Source organism: Crinia signifera, chromosome 4, assembly GCF_055691185.1.
Source record: "Crinia signifera chromosome 4, ASM5569118v1, whole genome shotgun sequence".
In the NCBI taxonomy this organism is placed as follows: domain Eukaryota; kingdom Metazoa; phylum Chordata; class Amphibia; order Anura; family Myobatrachidae; genus Crinia; species Crinia signifera.
The window spans coordinates 7,502,754-7,522,942 of record NC_139220.1 but is presented as its reverse complement, the minus strand read 5'-3'; the positions used below and the strand labels follow the sequence as shown (position 1 = coordinate 7,522,942).

Here is a 20,189-nt window from a genome sequence, read left to right as displayed (position 1 = left end):
AAGCAGGGCAATGCCACAACGCCCAGTGTGTCCATCAGAGCTGGGTCCTCCCCCTATAGCTTCTGTGATAGGCCATTACAGCTGTCTCTCCTCCGTGAGCGGACCGTTCTGCCTTTATATGGGAGGTGGCAGCGGCGACTGGCTGGTCTAATGTGGGAAATGCGGTTACGGCAACACCTTTGCCGACATTATTTTGGATGAATAAACAAGAAAATTTAAAATCTGTTCTGCGCCATTTGTGACCAGATTCTATACAAACACATTGCAGGCTCTGTCGGGGCCGGACAATGGCTGACAAAGGTCTGATGTGCTGGAGAATCTGACCGTGGGTTTACTGTCTATTAGTGCAGAGATATAAAACACTTCATTGCAGAATTACTGATGCCCAGACACCGCTCACCTTATAGGAGAGATGCATTGTGGGAAATGCCACCCAACATTATACCTGGAACACAAAACTCTGCATTATCAACATCGCATACTATATAGCGACCACCATGCAGGAAACGGGTGTGTGCGTGGGGGGGTGTTCCCCTCAGTCAGGCATGTCCAAACTGTGGCCCTCCAGCTGTTGTGAAACTACACATCCCAGCAAGCCTATAATTTTAGCACTCCCTAATATCAAAATGGTGGCAAGGCATGATGGGACTTGTAGTTCCACAACAGTTGGAGGGCCGTAGTTTGGACATGCCTGACCTAGGCCAGTAGCATTGGCTCTGTAGCCGAGCGTATAAACCTGCAGGGAGGTGTCTTGTATTTGCCCAATTAGATTCTTTACTCCACTCATAAGTATGTCTACTTTCATTGTGTCAACCGTACGACACACACACTCCTCTGTCACTTTAGAGGCTTCCAATGTAAGATTGCATTAGGAGTACAGGGCTTTCCATCCATGTGTTTCAGTGACTTGGGGACCTATGTACATGGAAAAAGATAAAAGTACCAGCCAATCAGCTCCTAACGTCAATGCTTAGTACATAGATCCGTTCAGCCTCATCGGAAACATAACAATATTAAATCTTAGCTGTGCAATGTCCTTGTGAACGTGGGGTCTGTCCGAGGCTGCGCGCTACAACCTGAGACGTCCTGATGCTTCTGCCCACTTCCCTGCAAGACACACTGACTGTGGCAGGGAATGCTGGGATTTGTACACCTGAGAGCCACAGGCTAGACAGGCCTTGGATGCACAGTGGTCCATTGCCTCCCACATCTCTACGGTCTTAGTAAATAGACCAAGTTACTGAAACACATGGAATACACCTCTGTACTTCCAATGGAAACTTACTGTTTAGGGCTAAGTGACAGGAAAGTGCCACCACCCGCGCCAGGTCCACCGCTACATCCGTGTGACTGGGTCGCGTGTAATGGCTGGAGCAGAAGCCTAAATAAAAATCTACATATTAAACTACAGCCAGAAATAAGGGCACCGAGACCAGTCATGTTTTGAGCTTTTGTTTTATTATAAAAATTAATTCTTTGTTACAAGTCTGCTTACAGTAATAATGAAACTTTATACAAGGAAATTCATTTTTTTCTTTTATACACAGCTTACAAAGTAAAGCCCATATTTTACAAAAAAAATATATATATAAAAAGAAAAACCTATGAACGAGTGGCTCTGGGCTGACCAAATGTTGGCCGATAGCATAAGTCCTGGATACATCCTTTGCAGATCTGTCGTACCAGCGGCAGGAGATAGAACAGTAACATATATATAAAGCTGTAAGCCAGATACAGGCTGGGTGCTGCCTGCTTACCCGGGGAGACTCACAGCGTGGTAGAGGGTCTGGTCCCGGTCACTAGGGGGAGAGGGAGGGGACCTACGGGGGTCGCAGTGACCCCTACTTAGGCCAGGCCGTGCTCACATTGCAGAGGCCCAAACCGTACTACGGGCGACTGTTCCCAGCAGCAGCGGCCCTTATAAAAGGGGGACTCTACAATCCTCACTGATAAATCAGACTGTTAGGTGTTTATATACTAAAATGGGAGTTATATTGAAGATGGGATGTTGCAACCAATAAGAATCTATTTATTTAGCACCTTCTATAAGATAATAGTTCGTATACGATTGGTTGTCCATAGCATCTTGGTAAATAAACTCTTAACAGTTTGAAGACTTGGGAGGGAAGGAAGGGAAGTTCGCAGACGGACCCCATGTCGACATCTATAGCAAATGTACTAAATCTATTCCCAGTTACAGAACAAAGGACGTTCTGCGGGGAAGCGTGCGACGTTACACACATATACTACATGTGCAGCCACACCACACATCCACCCTACGTCTATTCCTGGAGATATAACATCGCTGTAGGTATTACGTGCCCACAGTAAGCGCTGCACTAATACCACGGCCCAGAGGGCATTTCCATCAGACCGATGTGACCCAGTCCACATAACGGCTAGACACTGCTCCGTCAGACATTATACAGACAATATTCTGTGCGATATCATGGCAACGCCCGATATTAAAGACCGTCCGATACAACGGTAAAGGCAGCTAAACGCACTGCAAACTTCCCAAAACGTCAGACAACCCCCCCTTAGGCTACACCTTACAGAACACAGGTGATTCCTCACCAGTGATAGGGTGATCACAAGATACAGAACAGATTTATTTTTCTCTAACCACAAAAGTGTCTCAAGTTGCGTTTGCTTTATAGTCGCTGGAATCCATAATACAAACAGACATTGCCCTGCGTTGCTAGGGACGAATACAATAGAACAACCTTCACACTTCCCATAACAGAGACATTAGATGATCCTCCTCCCTTGTATTCCAGAGAGGGGGTAAATGTATCATTCTAAAGCATGGAGACGTTGTCCAGAGTTTCGCTCCGACCTATTATTTATAGAAGGTACGTGATAAATACCAGCCAAGTAGCCACGACGGCAAGTCACGCTTAAAGGTCTCATACACCCCCTCCATATTTCAAAAATGAAACAGAAAATAATTGGGAGTTTGTAACATGAATATTCTTCTATTACATTGTAACCGATTGTCAGATTTATCGGCGTTTGTAGATGATTGTAACGGTCTGATGGGAACAGGTTGCGTCTCATTAGACGATTCGGCCAATGATTAGGACTGTTACAAACTATAAGTAGCTTACAGGTCACCCCGGCATGGACCGCCAATATCCAGGCTGGGATCACTGTGACCGTCACCTAAGGCTCTACACGTACTGGAGTTATCCCTGTAATGGGGGGCGCGGATTTCGACTGGCCGCACACAGTCCGGATTAAGGGTTAACAACCCCCCCAAGGTAAGCAGGCACCTCGTTGGAGGCCTGTACAGTGGTGACTGTATAAAACATACTGCGAGGATATATATATATATATATATGGTATATAAACATGAGGCTAGTACAAACAAAACAGTTACATTGTGTTTATAAATACAATACAGTATATACACATCGTCGGCACTATAAAAACACGTAACACTCGCAGCATGGTAAAAGTAGAAATGTGAAACAGGGCGAAGTCTTCAGCTGCCGTAGAGGGGAAGCCTGCGGTGGATAAAGCACAAACCAAGTAACTTCCATCGGACGCTAAGTGACCAGACAGCACCAGCCGTCCTGGTGACGCCTCCCCGTAACCCCCCCCCCAGCAGCTTGTCTAGTGGTTTCTTCCGGCACATTCCGATTAGTGGTATGATCAGACAGGAAACTGAGAGCAGAGGTCAGAGTCTATAGGGCAACATCGGTGGACGTTACAGCTGAAATATAATAAAATCTCAATATAATTTAAGACTAGTGGGATAAAACCAGCTAAAAACAAAATAAAAGCTTATGTAAGACGGCGGCTGTGGGGCGGGCGCTCTGTCTCTTAGCACCAAGTGCAGCAAGTGTCGCTGCAGAAGACATACAGATATATAGTCCCGGCTACATAGGCCCAGGAGGATTCCTGCTCCGTATCTCCCAGTTATTCCGTGCCAAGAATATTCCAATTCCTACGATGCCCCGGGGGCATTCCGCAAGTAAATGTGGGTTAAAAAACCCAAACCAAGAAGAAACAAACCCGGTTCTGCGGATCCATACGGGGTGTTCCCTCTGCTCTCTTAATAAATCGCTGGATATTTGGCATTAAAAACTTCGTATCCTCTGCGGCTGTTCGATTTAAGGCATTTCGTGTGTTCAGTTTGCAAAAATAGATATTTAAGACCCCCACTAAAAAAAAAAAAACCTTCGTATTTTACAATATAATGGAATTTATACAAAGAGGACGACGTCGGAGGGAAGGAGCGATGTTTTCTGTATGGCACTGGTATTGTGGCGGATGAAGGAAAGGGAGAGGGGGGGCAATTATATATATATATATATTTATATAAATATCCTTTTATCTATGTACAGATATGTTCATGTCGCTCGTCTCTGGGGGTAGGGCCTCTTAAAAACAAATAAAACTGTACATTGAAAAAAAAAAAGGGAAAAAAGGCAGGTGGTCTCCAAGGCCCCTGCTCCACAGGGTTTGCTGTAAAATCCAGGTACGGGCTCTCATGAAGAGTCTGTGCAAGGTGAGGGGGGCGGGGGATACAGGTGATGAGAGTAGCTGCGTTCTGTGTAAGGAGAAGGGGGGCAGCTCTCCTCGGCAGACAGGTACTGGCTGCGTGGGGTGGGGGGAGGGGGGACTGGCTCCGAGTCGTAGTTCAGATCGCTGGTGTAGCCTTTAGCGGTGGCGGACGTCAGGCGGTGGCTGGGAGTGTAGTCGCTGTCGCACACGTCTGTACTGCACGGCGTGGTGGGAGGAGCAAAGTGACGGTAGCTGTAGGGTCTGTAGCTGGAACCAAAACAAAGAACAGATGGTGATTAAAGGACTGCAGCCAAAGCAAACAATCGCTCCCACCATTTACAGGCCGGCAATGATGGGAGCTGTAGTCCAAGATATTCTTACCTGTATGATCTGTGTGTAGATGGACTGTTAGAGGAGTAACCCAACTCCATGGTGTAATGAGAACGCTCTGTGGCCGGGGACGGCGGAGGGTTCAAGATCTAACAATGAAATGACAAGCCATTAGTACGAAGTGTAAGGGTAACAGGAAATTATAAAGTACAGAGAACTTAACCCCTTCCCGACATTTGACGTACATGTACGTCATGGCCGGGATGTACTTCCCGACACATGACGTACATGTTCGTCATGACTTAAAAGTGCCACCGCGTCTACAGACGCGGTGACAGAGGGAGGATGTCTGCTGTCCCTGACAGCAGACATCCTCCCTCATTGCCCAGGGGGGGCAGGGTTGCCCCCCCGTCTTGGGCGATCGCTGCGATTGGCTGTTCAAAAGTGAACAGCCAAAACCAGCGTTAAACTGCGTGTTGTGTAAAATTTAGACTCTGCTGCCCCCTAGTGTCCAAAAAAATTAAAGGCGGTTGTAATAATGATTTAAAATTAAAATTTAGATATGGTCTATGTTAGTTATTAACTATTTTGAGTGGTATGATTATTTGTCTCACAAGCAGAAAATTTAACATTTTGCAAATAGCAAAATGTTCCATTTTTTTACGACATTTTGGTATTTTTCACAAAAAAAAAAAATTGTATCGACCAAAATTCACCACTAATTCAAAGTACAATGTGTCACGGGAAAACAATCTCAAAATCACTGGGATAAGTAAAAGCAAAAAAAAAATTATCCCCACTTAAGTGATACATGTCAGATTTGAAAAAAAGGGCTCTGTCAGGAAGGCAAAAACAGGCTGCGGCGGGAAGGGGTTAAAGGGAAGGGAAGGATACTCAGGAGACCCCACAGGCCGGAGGACTCACCGGTGGGAAATAGGTCCCTTTCGTGCTGGAAGAACTACTGGAGGACGCTCCAGTCACATGCGCGCGATCATACGGTGGTCCGCTGCTGCCCCCCATGATGCTCAGGGAGCTGATGACAGACTTGCCGCGTGACATCCCTGCGGAGAGAGAAGACGGATCAGTAATGTCCTCTGTTATAATGGTGTAGTGAGCAGGAGGACATACACAGCTGACGTGCGGCTTGGGAACAGGAGACTCTTCTGGCCTGTTACACAACGTCCTTCAGGAGGAACACGGCTCATGTCCAACACAATGGATTCAAAGGACAAAAGGGGGGGCGGGGGGCTACAACTAAGTGCAACAGAAGACACAACATACACCATGGATGTGAAAGAGCTGAGGGTCTAATCTGTACATGAGGGAGAACGCGGGTAACCAAGTACGATGAAAGGAACGTGGTCTCCAGTTACTAGGAGAGGAGACAACCGTTTAACCACAGCAGGCACCACGCATTCACCTGGTAACGATCCGGTGAGAGAGCTGGGGTGGGGGACGTATCCCAAAGGTACAGAGGCCGGCCCGTGCACTACGTAATCGTTTGCCATGGTCTCGCCATCACCCTTCATGCGGCGGCACAGCACCCGCTGGCAGACAAAGTACACGCCACCCACAACGAGCACGGTGAGGATGACGCCGATGATGGAGCCGATGGTGTTGGTTGAAGGGGGCGGCGGCTCGTCCGTGGTGACTATAAGGGAGGACACAAGAGTTAGACCAGTCACCGATGATAGCGAGAATCATCACCCGCACAGCAGCCTGCAGGGAACGCTCACTTACAGCAGCCCAGGTCGCTGGAGCCGTCGCTGCAGTCCCGGGTATGGTCGCACTGCCGGAGTTTGCCGACGCACTGCCCATTGCCGCAGTGAAAGTGGTCTGAAGCGCAAATATCTGGGGAGAGAGCATATGCGTCCAATTACATTGTATGTTATTTATAAATCCCCAGATACCCCAACTGCGCCAACCCCCCCCCCCCCCCCCCCCACACACACACAGGGCGACTGCCCCGGATGGATAGTACATACCACTGCAGCTCTTCTCGTCTGACTTATCCTGGCAGTTGGCATCACCGTTACACCTCAGGGAGGAGTCGATGCACTGCCCGCTGGCACACTGGTACTGGGTATCTGAGCACATGGGGCAGTTCTCCTCGTCGCTGCGGTCCACGCACTCTGTGAAGCCGTCACACCGCCACTCGGCGGGGATACAATCTACCTCGCCATCGTTACAGGTGAAGTGCTGCGGGGAGCAGGTGGGCGGCTCTGCAAGAGAACAAAGCAGGAACGTAAAGAGGTAATCCCGGGAGCTAGTGAAGCACTGGTATAACCACCAGCGGTCTGAAGCTGGTAACGCTGGCATCCAAACTGTATCTAGGTCTCAAATATCAAAACACCAAGAATAGCAGCAGCAAGGCCAATATCACATTGCGAAACGCGCCCACTCCAGCCTGGATATCCCCACATGCACCATCACCCGTTCACATGGCTGTTGCTCACTGATGGTCTTATACCGGGCACAAGCAGAAACCACAACAAGCAAGTCCCCCGCCCAGGGGCAGGTGACGGGTCAGAGGGGAGGCCGGACCAAAGGCTATATCATTACAGAGCTGGAAATAAACTCAGCCAGGCATCAAGTTCCCCCGTGGAACGTAGCGATTCCTCTAATGACTGGTAATTACAAATAACCGCTACAGCGGCTTCAAATGGAAAATAAGCGTAATGTAGACTTATGCTCCCAATAACAAGTGCACCCCTATAATAAGCCTGTAAATTATTATTGTATTTTATTTATAAAGGCGCCACGAGCACCGTACAAAGGGCACCTAATGAAACCAATAAAAAGGTCACTGATTCTTACTACAGACAGGAAACGTTTGCAGATTCTATGGACTGATGAAGAATTCCTACAGTCCGAGCAGCGCAGAACAGAACAGGGAGATACCAGAGAGTAAGGAGCCAGTAGGATAACCCGGAGCCACATCACAATGACCATGGACAGGGGGTGTCCACTGCTTGCAGACAGCAACATAAGCAACGCCGCTGTACAAATCACATGTGCACGGCGACTGCGGGGAAACCCATCCATTCCCTCCTCACCTCCACATGACAGCTCATCTTGTAGGAGAACTAGATGCATGGGGCAGGAGCATTGGGTCGTTCCATCTCCTTTCACAATGCAGATATGGGTGCAGCCTCCATTCTCCTGAGAGCACGGGTGTTCCTCTGAAAGAGGGGAGAGATCACATGATTCAGCTTCCATTACATCACAGGTCAGATCTCTAGTAACCGGCCATTACAGTACATTATGGTCCGATGTAGTTTGTCCGCACAGGCGCGGGGTGGGGTGGAATGCGTAAAGCAGCTACGATGTAAAAAGAACGACTTCAGCCGAATTCACCCCTCTCGCATCTCAATCTAAGACATTGTTTTGGACACAGCCTTATGTTCATTCTGGCACCCTGCATCTTCCAAAACCCGTTCCTGCCCGTGGTGTTACACTCACTCTCTGCTGTGGTGATTCTAGCACAGTGTGGTCTGTATTTCAGCACTGATATTCGTGACAATCCAGGCAGGGAGGAGGAACTGCATGGGTTTTGGAAGATGCAGGGTGCTGGGAATGAACACTAGATTATATTCTATAGAATTGGGAAAAACAGGATTATTAAATTCCCTCGTTAAAAAAAAGGTGGATTAATAAAAAAAATTTAAAAAAACCACAACGTGTAATGTAACATTATTTTGGGCTTAATAACAGGTTGCAGCGTGCACTAGAGAACCCTGTGTAACAAGGGCAGCCCACCATTGGGAGAATACTTACTGTACTCCAGCATGTTCAGTTCAGTCACGGCGTGGATGTCCGTCAGGGAGGGGATTCGGGCCTGGATTTTTGTGCGCCCCTCGCGTCCAGTTTTGGAGATGCGTTCAATCATCTGTTGCTGTTTGTCTATCCAGTAGAGGTGATTTCCAAACACGGTGAGTCCGACGGGCTGCAGAACATTGGAGTCTTCCAGGACCACGCGGTTCCCACCTGGGGGCGGGAGGCCTCTTATTGTACGTAACTCACATTTTCCACAACATTTAAGGCCGTGTAAGATCCTTATCGCCAATGACCCTTTAATTCCGTAAATTGTCCTTACCAGACAGATCGCCGCTTTCTATCCGTTTTAAGTCCGAATCAGCCCAGAACAGTTTCCCCATCTTGTTGTCTAGAGCGAGGGCGATGGGCTTGCTGAGACCGGTGGAGAAGAGAACCTCGCGCTCCGTCCCATCCAGTTTGGCCCTCTCGATCTTGGCTGAACGTTCCTGTACGTTGGTGAAAAACATGTATCTGAAAGGACAAGAGTGATTTCCATCAGCGGTGTACAACACTTCAGGATCGAGGGTTATTTTTGGGTTGCACCCGGAGAAGGAACATTGGTTCCCCCATAATCCCAGCATGCTCGATTCAACTCACCCTCTCTCAGGGTTCACCAGGATGGCCCTGGGCCGGTCCTGCTCGCCCTTCAGGACCACACCGATCGCACTTCCGTCCATGCGGGTGACGTTGATGACGTTGGTGGCTTCACAAGTCCAGTAGATGAAGCGGCTGTAGATGTCGATGCTCATGTCGTACGGTTGCATGTCAAAGTTCTGGTTGGTGTTTGCGTTGGACACCACGGTCACATTCTGCAAGAGATGGGAGGGGGATGAGGTAACAGATACACACAGGGAATGTGAAATGCATCTATGTATTGTCACATGGAAGAGTTCTTACAGAGGTGCAACAAAAAAGGTTAATAACCCACGCCGTCTCACCTGGCTGCCATCTTCCAACGCTCTGCGGATGCTCTGCCGGGAATCTATCCAATATAGATGCTTCTCCAAAGGGTCGTAGTCGATGGCCCGCACATTGCGCAAGTTGTGAATCGGAAGGATGATGTCTGGAGACTGCTGCTCATCGATGACCATCCGGTTGACGGCATTTCTCTGGCTGAAGAGCAGGAAGGCGCTGGGGGCTGAGACGGACACGGTGGGAAGATTAAACGCTGGTGGCTGCTGGGCGCCAGGAAGCAGTCGCACAACCCCTACCCTACTTACCGCTGCAGGTCTTGTTATCGGGGTTCAGGGAGAAGTGGACCGGACAGCCGCAGATGTAACCGCCCACAGGCGTGGCCAGGCACAGGTGGGAGCAGTGGCCGTTGCTGGACGCACACTCATTCCAGCCGGATTGCCGGGAGGAGTGGAATACTAAGATGTCCATGACATAGTCTAGGTGGCCTTGGATGATGGTGCGATTCTGCCCGCTGGTCTTGTTGGCTCGCTCGATGCTGCGCCGGCTCCAGTCGGTCCAGTATATAAAGTCCTGGTACTGGGTCAAACCAAACGGGTGCGGTAGGTCATCAGCTATGACATTGCGGTCTTGTCCTGCAAATAACCATAAAGACCACGTGTTTAGGAGGAGAGTCACACATGCCGCAGGGCCAGATAACATAGGGCAATCATTGTAGAACAACAAGTAGCAGCTGTATCTCTACAAAGTCCCCTAATTAGAATAATGGCAATGCAGCATTACCGGCTCAGCCACCATAGTATAGGACACGGACCGGCCAGATGGACACACAGGGAAACACTGCAGCGCTAACACAGATGAAGACACAATACACTCAAGGGATTATTCTTGGGGAATAAATCCCAAAATTGAAGAATTGCTTTCTCTAAATCATTCCTCTCTATACAGTTGGGCAAAAAAGTATTTAGTCAGCCACCAATTGTGCAAGTTCTCCCACTTAAAAAGATGAGAGAGGCCTGTAATTTTCATCATAGGTATACCTCAACTATGAGAGACAAAATGAGGGAAAAAAATCCAGAAAATGACATTGTCTGATTTTTAAAGAATTTATTTGCAAATTATGGTGGAAAATAAGTATTTGGTCAAAAACAAACAAGCAAGATTTCTTGCTCTCACAGACCTGTAACTTCTTCTGTAAGAGGCTCCTCTGTCCTCCACTCGTTACCTGTATTAATGACACCTGTTTGAACTCTTTATCTATATAAAAGACACCTGTCCAACACTTCAAACAGTCACACTCCAAACTCCACTATGGCCAAGAGCAAAGAGCTGTCAAAGGACACCAGAAACAAAATTGTAGACCTGCACCAGGCTGGGAAGACTGAATCTGCAATAGGTAAGCAGCTTGGTGTGAAGAAATCAACTGTGGGAGCAATTATTAGGAAATGGAAGGCATACAAGACCACTGATAGTCTCCCTCGATCTGGGGCTCCCCGCAAGATCTCACCCCGTGGGGTCAAAATGATCACAAGAACGGTGATCAAAAATCCCAGAACCACACGGGGGGACCTAGTGAATGACCTGCTGAGAGCTGGGACCAAAGTAACAAAGGCTACCATCAGTAACACACTACGCCGCCAGGGACTCAAATCCTGCAGTGCCAGACGTGTCCCCCTGCTAAAGGCAGTACATGTGCAGGCCCGTCTGAAGTTTGCTAGAGAGCATTTGGATGATCCAGAAGAGGATTGGGAGAATGTCATATGGTCAGATGAAACCAAAATAGAACTTTTTGGTAACAACTCTACTCGTCGTGTTTGGAGGAGAAAGAATGCTGAGTTGCATCCAAAGAACACCATACCTACTGTAAAGCATGGGGGTGGAAACATCATGCTTTGGGGCTGTTTTTCTGCAAAGGGACCAGGACGACTGCTCCGTGTAAAGGAAAGAATGAATGGGGCCATGTATCGTCAGATTTTGAGTGAAAACCTCCTTCCATCAGCAAGGGCATTGAAGATGAAACGTGGCTGGGTCTTTCAGCATGACAACGATCCCAAACACACTGCCCGGGTAACAAAGGAGTGGCTTCGTAAGAAGCATTTCAAGGTCCTGGAGTGGCCGAGCCAGTCTCCAGATCTCAACCCCATAGAAAATCTTTGGAGGGAGTTGAAAGTCTGTGTTGCCCAGCGACAGCCCCAAAACATCACTGCTCTAGAGGAGATCTGCATGGAGGAATGGGCCAAAATACCAGCAACAGTTTGTGAAAACCTTGTGAAGACTTACAGAAAACGTTTGACCTCTGTCATTGCCAACAAAGGGTATATAACAAAGTACTGAGATGAACTTTTGTTATTGACTAAATACTTATTTTCCACCATAATTTGCAAATAAATTCTTTAAAAATCAGACAATGTCATTTTCTGGATTTTTTTTCCTCATTTTGTCTCTCATAGTTGAGGTATACCTATGATGAAAATTACAGGCCTCTCTCATCTTTTTAAGTGGGAGAACTTGCACAATTGGTGGCTGACTAAATACTTTTTTGCCCCACTGTATCGGCGCTGGGGCAGCCCCCGACCACACCCACAGGGGGCACCCCCCGGCCACACCCATAGCAGGCAGAGGCACCCCCTGGCAATACCCACAGGAGGGCGCAGGGACACCCTTACTGCATCAGCCCTTACAGGAGAGCCACCTAGACTGACTATAGGTATATGGCAGGGCACAGAACCCTCAATAGACTATATACAGGGAATCACTACTTGTTAGTTATATCAGGTATATAAGAGGGACACATTCTCCCTACGATGGAGTAGTCTGCAGAGGGTCACTATCTTACTGAACACCACAGAACAAACTGTCCGCTTCCACTATATAAAAGGTGATTACACGTCATGGGCCGAGCAGGCTGGCACGCAGCGGGAGGAATACAGATTAGGGGAACGTGTGGGTCTGCAGGCTGAGGGATGGAGAGGAGGCAGCTTTGTGCACAGAGGATCAGTTACTTACAACACCATGTTAAACATTTCCCCCTGCAGATAAATCCTTTTTAATGCAAATGAACTTGGTGCGGTGAACGGAGCTTGGCACCTGTCCATGAGCCGCCAACTTCCTGCGCAGAAACATTCCTGACACGGGGAGCAGACTGCAGATTAGTCACCTGCAGTAACAGAGCTGGCTCCGGGCCCTGAACACAGCTGGCTCCTTAGCTGCCCCCCATTCACCACACACCCTTCCTATAACACCAACCACTTACAGAGCGGCACCACACAACCTTCTTATAACACCAACCACTTACAGAGCGGCACCAGGCACCGCACACCCTTCCTATAACACCGACCACTTACAGAGCGGCACCAGGCACCACACAACCTTCCTATAACACCGACCACTTACAGAGCGGCACCAGGCACCGCACACCCTTCCTATAACACCAATCACTTACAGAGCGGCACCAGGCACCACACACCCTTCCTATAACACCGACCACTTACAGAGCGGTACCAGGCACCGCACACCCTTCCTATAACATCAATCACTTACAGAGTGGCACCAGGCACCGCACACCCTTCCTATAACACCAACCACTTACAGAGCGGCACCACACACCCTTCCTATAACACCAACCACTTACAGAGCAGCACCAGGCACCACACACCCTTCCTATAACACCGACCACTTACAGAGCGGTACCAGGCACCGCACACCCTTCCTATAACACTGACCACTTACAGAGCGGTACCAGGCACCGCACACCCTTCCTATAACACCGACCACTTACAGAGCGGCACCAGGCACCGCACACCCTTCCTATAACACCAATCACTTACAGAGCAGCACCAGGCACCGCACACCCTTCCTATAACACCAATCACTTACAGAGCGGCACAAGGCACCACACACCCTTCCTATAACACCAACCACTTACAGAGCGGCACCAGGCACCACACACCCTTCCTATAACACCAACCACTTACAGAGCAGCACCAGGCACCACACACCCTTCCTATAACACTGACCACTTACAGAGCAGCACCAGGCACCACACACCCTTCCTATAACACTGACCACTTACAGAGCAGCACCAGGCACCGCACACCCTTCCTATAACACCAACCACTTACAGAGCGGCACCAGGCACCGCACACCCTTCCTATAACACCAACCACTTACAGAGCGGCACCAGGCACCGCACACCCTTCCTATAACACCAACCACTTACATCGCAGCACCAGGCACCACACACCCTTCCTATAACACCGACCACTTACAGAGCGGTACCAGGCACCGCACACCCTTCCTATAACACTGACCACTTACAGAGCGGTACCAGGCACCGCACACCCTTCCTATAACACCAATCACTTACAGAGCGGCACCAGGCACCACACACCCTTCCTATAACACCAACCACTTACAGAGCGGCACCAGGCACCACACACCCTTCCTATAACACCGACCACTTACAGAGCGGCACCAGGCACCACACACCCTTCTTATAACACCAATCACTTACAGAGCGGCACCAGGCACCACACAACCTTCCTATAACACCAACCACTTACAGAGCGGCACCACACACCCTTCCTATAACACCAACCACTTACAGAGCGGCACCAGGCCCCGCACAACCTTCCTATAACACCAATCACTTACAGAGCGGCACCAGGCACCACACAACCTTCCTATAACACCAACCACTTACAGAGCGGCACCAGGCACCGCACACCCTTCCTATAACACCGACCACTTACAGAGCGGTACCAGGCACCACACAACCTTCTTATAACACCAACCACTTACAGAGCGGCACCAGGCACCACACACCCTTCCTATAACACCAACCACTTACAGAGCGGCACCAGGCACCGCACAACCTTCCTATAACACCAATCACTTACAGAGCGGCACCAGGCACCACACAACCTTCTTATAACACCAACCACTTACAGAGCGGCACCAGGCACCACACACCCTTCCTATAACACCAACCACTTACAGAGCGGCACCAGGCCCCGCACACCCTTCCTATAACACCAACCACTTAGAGCGGCACCAGGCACCGCACACCCTTCCTATAACACCAATCACTTACAGAGCAGCACCAGGCACCGCACACCCTTCCTATAACACCAACCACTTAGAGCGGCACCAGGCACCACACACCCTTCCTATAACACCGACCACTTACAGAGCGGTACCAGGCACCGCACACCCTTCCTATAACACCAATCACTTACAGAGCGGCACCAGGCACCACACACCCTTCCTATAACACCAACCACTTACAGAGCGGCACCAGGCACCACACAACCTTCTTATAACACCAACCACTTACAGAGCGGCACCAGGCACCACACACCCTTCCTATAACACCAACCACTTACAGAGCGGCACCAGGCACCGCACACCCTTCCTATAACACCAACCACTTACAGAGCAGCACCAGGCACCACACAACCTTCCTATAACACCAACCACTTACAGAGCGGCACCAGGCACCACACACCCTTCCTATAACACCAACCACTTACAGAGCGGCACCAGGCACCGCACACCCTTCCTATAACACCAACCACTTACAGAGCAGCACCAGGCACCACACACCCTTCCTATAACACCGACCACTTACAGAGCGGCACCAGGCACCACACACCCTTCCTATAACACCGACCACATACAGAGCGGTACCAGGCCCCGCACACCCTTCCTATAACACCAACCACTTACAGAGCGGCACCAGGCACCACACACCCTTCCTATAACACCGACCACTTACAGAGCGGTACCAGGCACCGCACACCCTTCCTATAACATCAATCACTTACAGAGCGGCACCAGGCACCGAACACCCTTCCTATAACACCAACCACTTACATCGCAGCACCAGGCACCGCACACCCTTCCTATAACACCAACCACTTACAGAGCGGCACCAGGCACCACACAACCTTCTTATAACACCAATCACTTACAGAGCGGCACCAGGCACCACACACCCTTCCTATAACACTGACCACTTACAGAGCGGCACCAGGCACCGCACACCCTTCCTATAACACTGACCACTTACAGAGCGGCACCAGGCACCACACACCACAACACACCCTTCCTATAACACCGACCACTTACAGAGCAGCACCAGGCACCGCACACCACAACACACCCTTCCTATAACACCGACCACTTACAGAGCAGCACCAGGCACTGCACACCCTTCCTATAACACCAACCACTTACAGAGCGGCACCAGGCACCGCACACCCTTCCTATAACACCAACCACTTACAGAGCAGCACCAGGCACCACACACCCTTCCTATAACACCAACCACTTACAGAGCGGCACCAGGCACCGCACACCCTTCCTATAACACCAACCACTTACATCGCAGCACCAGGCACCGCACACCCTTCCTATAACACCAACCACTTACAGAGCGGCACCAGGCACCACACACCCTTCCTATAACACCGACCACTTACAGAGCGGCACCAGGCACCACACACCCTTCTTATAACACCAATCACTTACAGAGCGGCACCAGGCACCACACAACCTTCTTATAACACCAATCACTTACAGAGCGGCACCAGGCACCACACAACCTTCTTATAACACCAATCACTTACAGAGCGGCACCAGGCACCACACAACCTTCCTATAACACCAACCACTTACAGAGCGGCACCAGGCACCACACACCCTTCCTATAACACCAATCACTTACAGAGCGGCACCAGGCCCCGCACACCCTTCCTATAACACCAACCACTTACAGAGCGGCACCAGGCACCACACACCCTTCCTATAACACCAATCACTTACAGAGCGGTACCAGGCACCGCACACCCTTCCTATAACACCGACCACTTACAGAGCGGCACCAGGCACCACACACCCTTCCTATAACACCGACCACTTAAAGAGCAGCACCAGGCACCACACACCCTTCCTATAACACCAGCCACTTAGAGAGACCAACCACTTACAGAGCAGCACCACGCACCCCCCCCTATAACACCAACCCCTTACAGAGCAGCGCAGGGCCCTGCCAGCAGCACCAGGCACCACACACGCTTCCTATAACACCAGCCACTTACAGAGCAGCACCAGACCCACCCCCCTAATAAGACCAACCACTTACAGAGCAGCGCTGGGCCTGCCAGCAGCACCAGGCACTCCCCCCCCCCCCCCCCCCTCCATAACACCAACCACTTACAGAGCAGCGCAGCACCACACACCGTTCATATAACACCAGCCACTTACAGAGACCAGCCACTTACAGAGCGGCACCAGGTCCCGCACACCCTTCCTATAACACCAACCACTTACAGAGCAGCACCAGGCACCACACACCCTTCCTATAACACCAACCACTTACAGAGCGGCACCAGGCACCACACACCCTTCCTATAACACCAACCACTTACAGAGCGGCACCAGGCACCGCACACCCTTCCTATAACACCAACCACTTACAGAGCGGCACCAGGCACCGCACACCCTTCCTATAACACCAATCACTTACAGAGCGGCACCAGGCACCGCACACCCTTCCTATAACACCAATCACTTACAGAGCGGCACCAGGCACCGCACACCCTTCCTATAACACCAACCACTTACAGAGCGGCACCAGGCACCACACAACCTTCTTATAACACCAATCACTTACAGAGCGGCACCAGGCACCGCACACCCTTCCTATAACACCAACCACTTACAGAGCGGCACCAGGCACCACACACCCTTCCTATAACACCAACCACTTACAGAGCGGCACCAGGCACCACACAACCTTCTTATAACACCAATCACTTACAGAGCAGCACCAGGCACCACACACCCTTCCTATAACACCAGCCACTTACAGAGCAGCACCAGACCCCCCCCCCCCCCCTAATAAGACCAACCACTTACAGAGCAGCGCTGGGCCTGCCAGCAGCACCAGGCACTCTCCCCCCCCCCTCCATAACACCAACCACTTACAGAGCAGCGCAGCACCAAGCACCACACACCGTTCATATAACACCAGCCACTTACAGAGCAGCGCAGCACCCTGCCAGCACTCACCCAGCATGTTGGACGATTCGATGAGATTGGTGTCCAGATCTGTCCAGTACAGTCTCCGCTCTGCGTAATCTATGGTCAGCCCATTGGCGCGGCCCACGTTGGGCACCAGTGTGATGCGTTCGCTCCCATCCATAGTGGCTCGGTCTATCTTGGGCTTTCCGCCCCACTCCGTCCAGTACATAAACCTACACAGGGAAATCACAGCACATAAGCAGAGCGGAACGCACCATTTACATGTACAAATGTCATTCGTCTGCGTGTCATCATGATCGGTACCAAGAGCCACCGGCTTAATTAGGCTGGCTGCCTTCTTCGCAGCCTCTCAAGGGTTCCCATTACAAGAATGATGGGGACACTTCTATGCACTATACCAGCAATGTACGACTGGCAGAGGGGATAGAAGCGTTTCCACCGCAGACATTAATCACACATTTAGTAGCATTGTACAATCTAGAACTCCTAAAACATAAGACCATCATGGCTGACCAGAAATCCCAGAGTGAGAAGACTGTACTGCAGTGTTTTTCAACTAGTGTGCCTTGAGCTGTTCTCAAGTGTGCCTCCAGATCTAGAGATGCCCAAACCAGTTTACAGCCACCACCAGTTCAACTGTTATTTACTGGTCTCTTCTGTTCATGTGATGGGCCAATGTGTTTTATTTGTGTTACCTGTGGGACCAGTGTGATTGTTTTTTTATATGAAGGCCAATAGGTTTGTTTTTCTCCTGTGGGGGCCAATGTGTTTTGCCCTGTGGGGATCTCATGGTGTGCCTTGGCAATTTTAAAATCTTATTCGGTGTGCCACAAGGTAAAAAGGTTGAAAATCACTTCTGTACTGTATAAAACTCCCCTGTCTCCAGAGCTGTAGCCTATGCAGGACACAAGGGGGCAGCAGTGAGACACCGGTCTCTGGGTCTCTACAACTGTACAGACAATATAAAGCAGGGGTGGCGAACCTCAGGCCCAGGGGCCGTATGCGGCCCCAGTAGCCGGTCTGAGTGGCCCTCCAACCCAGCCAACAGCTTCGCCGGGAGTCAAGTACAGGGGAATTCTCGTGAGAGGTCGGTCGTTCTCGCGAGATTCCTCTTAATCAACAGCAACCGGAGACTGGGAGTCCTATTCAGCGGAACTTGTAAGAGAAATATTTACATATGCCCCCCGAAGGATTTTTTCCCCATATAAATGGCCCTTGACACAAAAAAGGTTCCCCACCCCTGATATAAAGGCTCTCATCAGGTACAGTCCTCTGTGCTTTGTTCATGCTCCAAGTATTGCACAGACACAAAATGAGATCATGTAGGTTCAGCCTAGCGGTACTTGCATGCAGGTTTGTGGCTGCTTACATGCAGGTAAACCATCTGATAACACTTCCAGGTCACTCACCCATCTGCTGGGTCCAGGGCGAGCGCCCGAGGGCTGTCCAGGTCTTTCCACACCAGGATCTGCCGGTGCAGCCCATCCAGCTTGGAAACTTCAATACGGTTGGTGCCAGTGTCTGCCCAATACAGGTTTTTCCCAAGCCAATCCACAGCCATTCCTTCGGGATAATCCAGCCCAAACTGCACCACGTGTTCCAGTGCGCTTCCGTTCATGAAGGCCCTGCTGATCGTCTGCCAAAGTGGGAGAGACACGGATTAGAGGAGGAGAGGCGATGCCAGGGGATCTCGGTACGGCTGACCGGTACCATCTTACCTTCAAGCTGATGTCTGTCCAGTAGATCCGGTTGTCTGTCACATCGAAATCAAGAGCGGACGCTTCCTTCACCCCTGTGAGGGGGATGGCGACATTATTATTGTTGGTTTCCAGGGAGATACGGCGAATGTCAGCCCTGCGCGAGAACAGGAGGAAGGCCTCCGGCACGATGCAGGTTTTCATGTCGTTGATCAGCTCCAGCCCTATGGGACAAGCGCAGCGTGGACCTTGGGGTCGGTATAGGCACAGGTGACTGCAGCCGCCATTGTCATCAGCACAGGCATTGGTCCCTACATAATAGAGGCAGAGGAAGCATTAGCACCTACTCTGCATCTTATACACAATATACACAGGAACCGCCACCCGCAGGCACCGCTCACCCTGTATCCTGTAGATGTTGGTGGCTTTCAGTCCCATCAGGTCCGGCAGTTGGTCGATGATGACCTCGCGCTCCCCACTGTGCTTGTGGACCCGCTCTATGCTGCGCCGCTGCCAGTCCGTCCAGTACACGTAATCTCCCAGAAGCGTGAACCCGAAGATGTGGGGCAGCTTGTCTTCCACCAGCACCCTCCGACCTGTGCCCTCGGTGGTCATGACCTAGATGGAAAAACACCAGAGATGTTAGAGAATGACGCAAACTCCATTACAGTATAGCGGAGAGCGCACATTAGCTGGTGACAGAAAAGCCACATTTCCTAATATGAAGCTTGGTGGTGGTGATATTGGGGGAGGGCGAGAAATTCATTCTGCCACAGCACATATTGGCTATAGTGTCGACATCAATCCCCCAATGACGCTCATTATCACACAGAGGCGGCAGTATCCGTACCCCAGCTCAGGAACCCCCACACTCCA

At 50.3% G+C, this 20,189-nt stretch overlaps 1 protein-coding gene across 2 annotated transcripts in view; it reads right to left on the bottom strand.

Moving 5' to 3' along the window:
- Nucleotides 1-1,436: 1,436 nt before the first annotated feature.
- LRP6 (LDL receptor related protein 6) overlaps nucleotides 1,437-20,189 on the bottom strand; it is a 49,792-nt gene continuing 31,039 nt past the window's right edge. For both annotated transcript variants that reach the window (XM_083180917.1, XM_083180916.1), the window contains exons 8-23: nucleotides 19,715-19,931; nucleotides 19,335-19,624; nucleotides 19,026-19,252; nucleotides 17,644-17,828; nucleotides 9,879-10,205; nucleotides 9,597-9,796; nucleotides 9,256-9,467; nucleotides 8,939-9,129; nucleotides 8,620-8,829; nucleotides 7,899-8,024; nucleotides 6,828-7,064; nucleotides 6,583-6,693; nucleotides 6,263-6,493; nucleotides 5,767-5,903; nucleotides 4,894-4,991; nucleotides 1,437-4,779 (exon numbers count right to left, since the gene is read on the bottom strand). In XM_083180917.1, coding sequence (XP_083037043.1) covers nucleotides 4,497-4,779; nucleotides 4,894-4,991; nucleotides 5,767-5,903; nucleotides 6,263-6,493; nucleotides 6,583-6,693; nucleotides 6,828-7,064; nucleotides 7,899-8,024; nucleotides 8,620-8,829; nucleotides 8,939-9,129; nucleotides 9,256-9,467; nucleotides 9,597-9,796; nucleotides 9,879-10,205; nucleotides 17,644-17,828; nucleotides 19,026-19,252; nucleotides 19,335-19,624; nucleotides 19,715-19,931 — 3,282 coding nt within the window. In that variant the 3' untranslated portion in view covers nucleotides 1,437-4,496. The remainder of the gene's footprint in view (nucleotides 4,780-4,893; nucleotides 4,992-5,766; nucleotides 5,904-6,262; nucleotides 6,494-6,582; nucleotides 6,694-6,827; nucleotides 7,065-7,898; nucleotides 8,025-8,619; nucleotides 8,830-8,938; nucleotides 9,130-9,255; nucleotides 9,468-9,596; nucleotides 9,797-9,878; nucleotides 10,206-17,643; nucleotides 17,829-19,025; nucleotides 19,253-19,334; nucleotides 19,625-19,714; nucleotides 19,932-20,189) is intronic.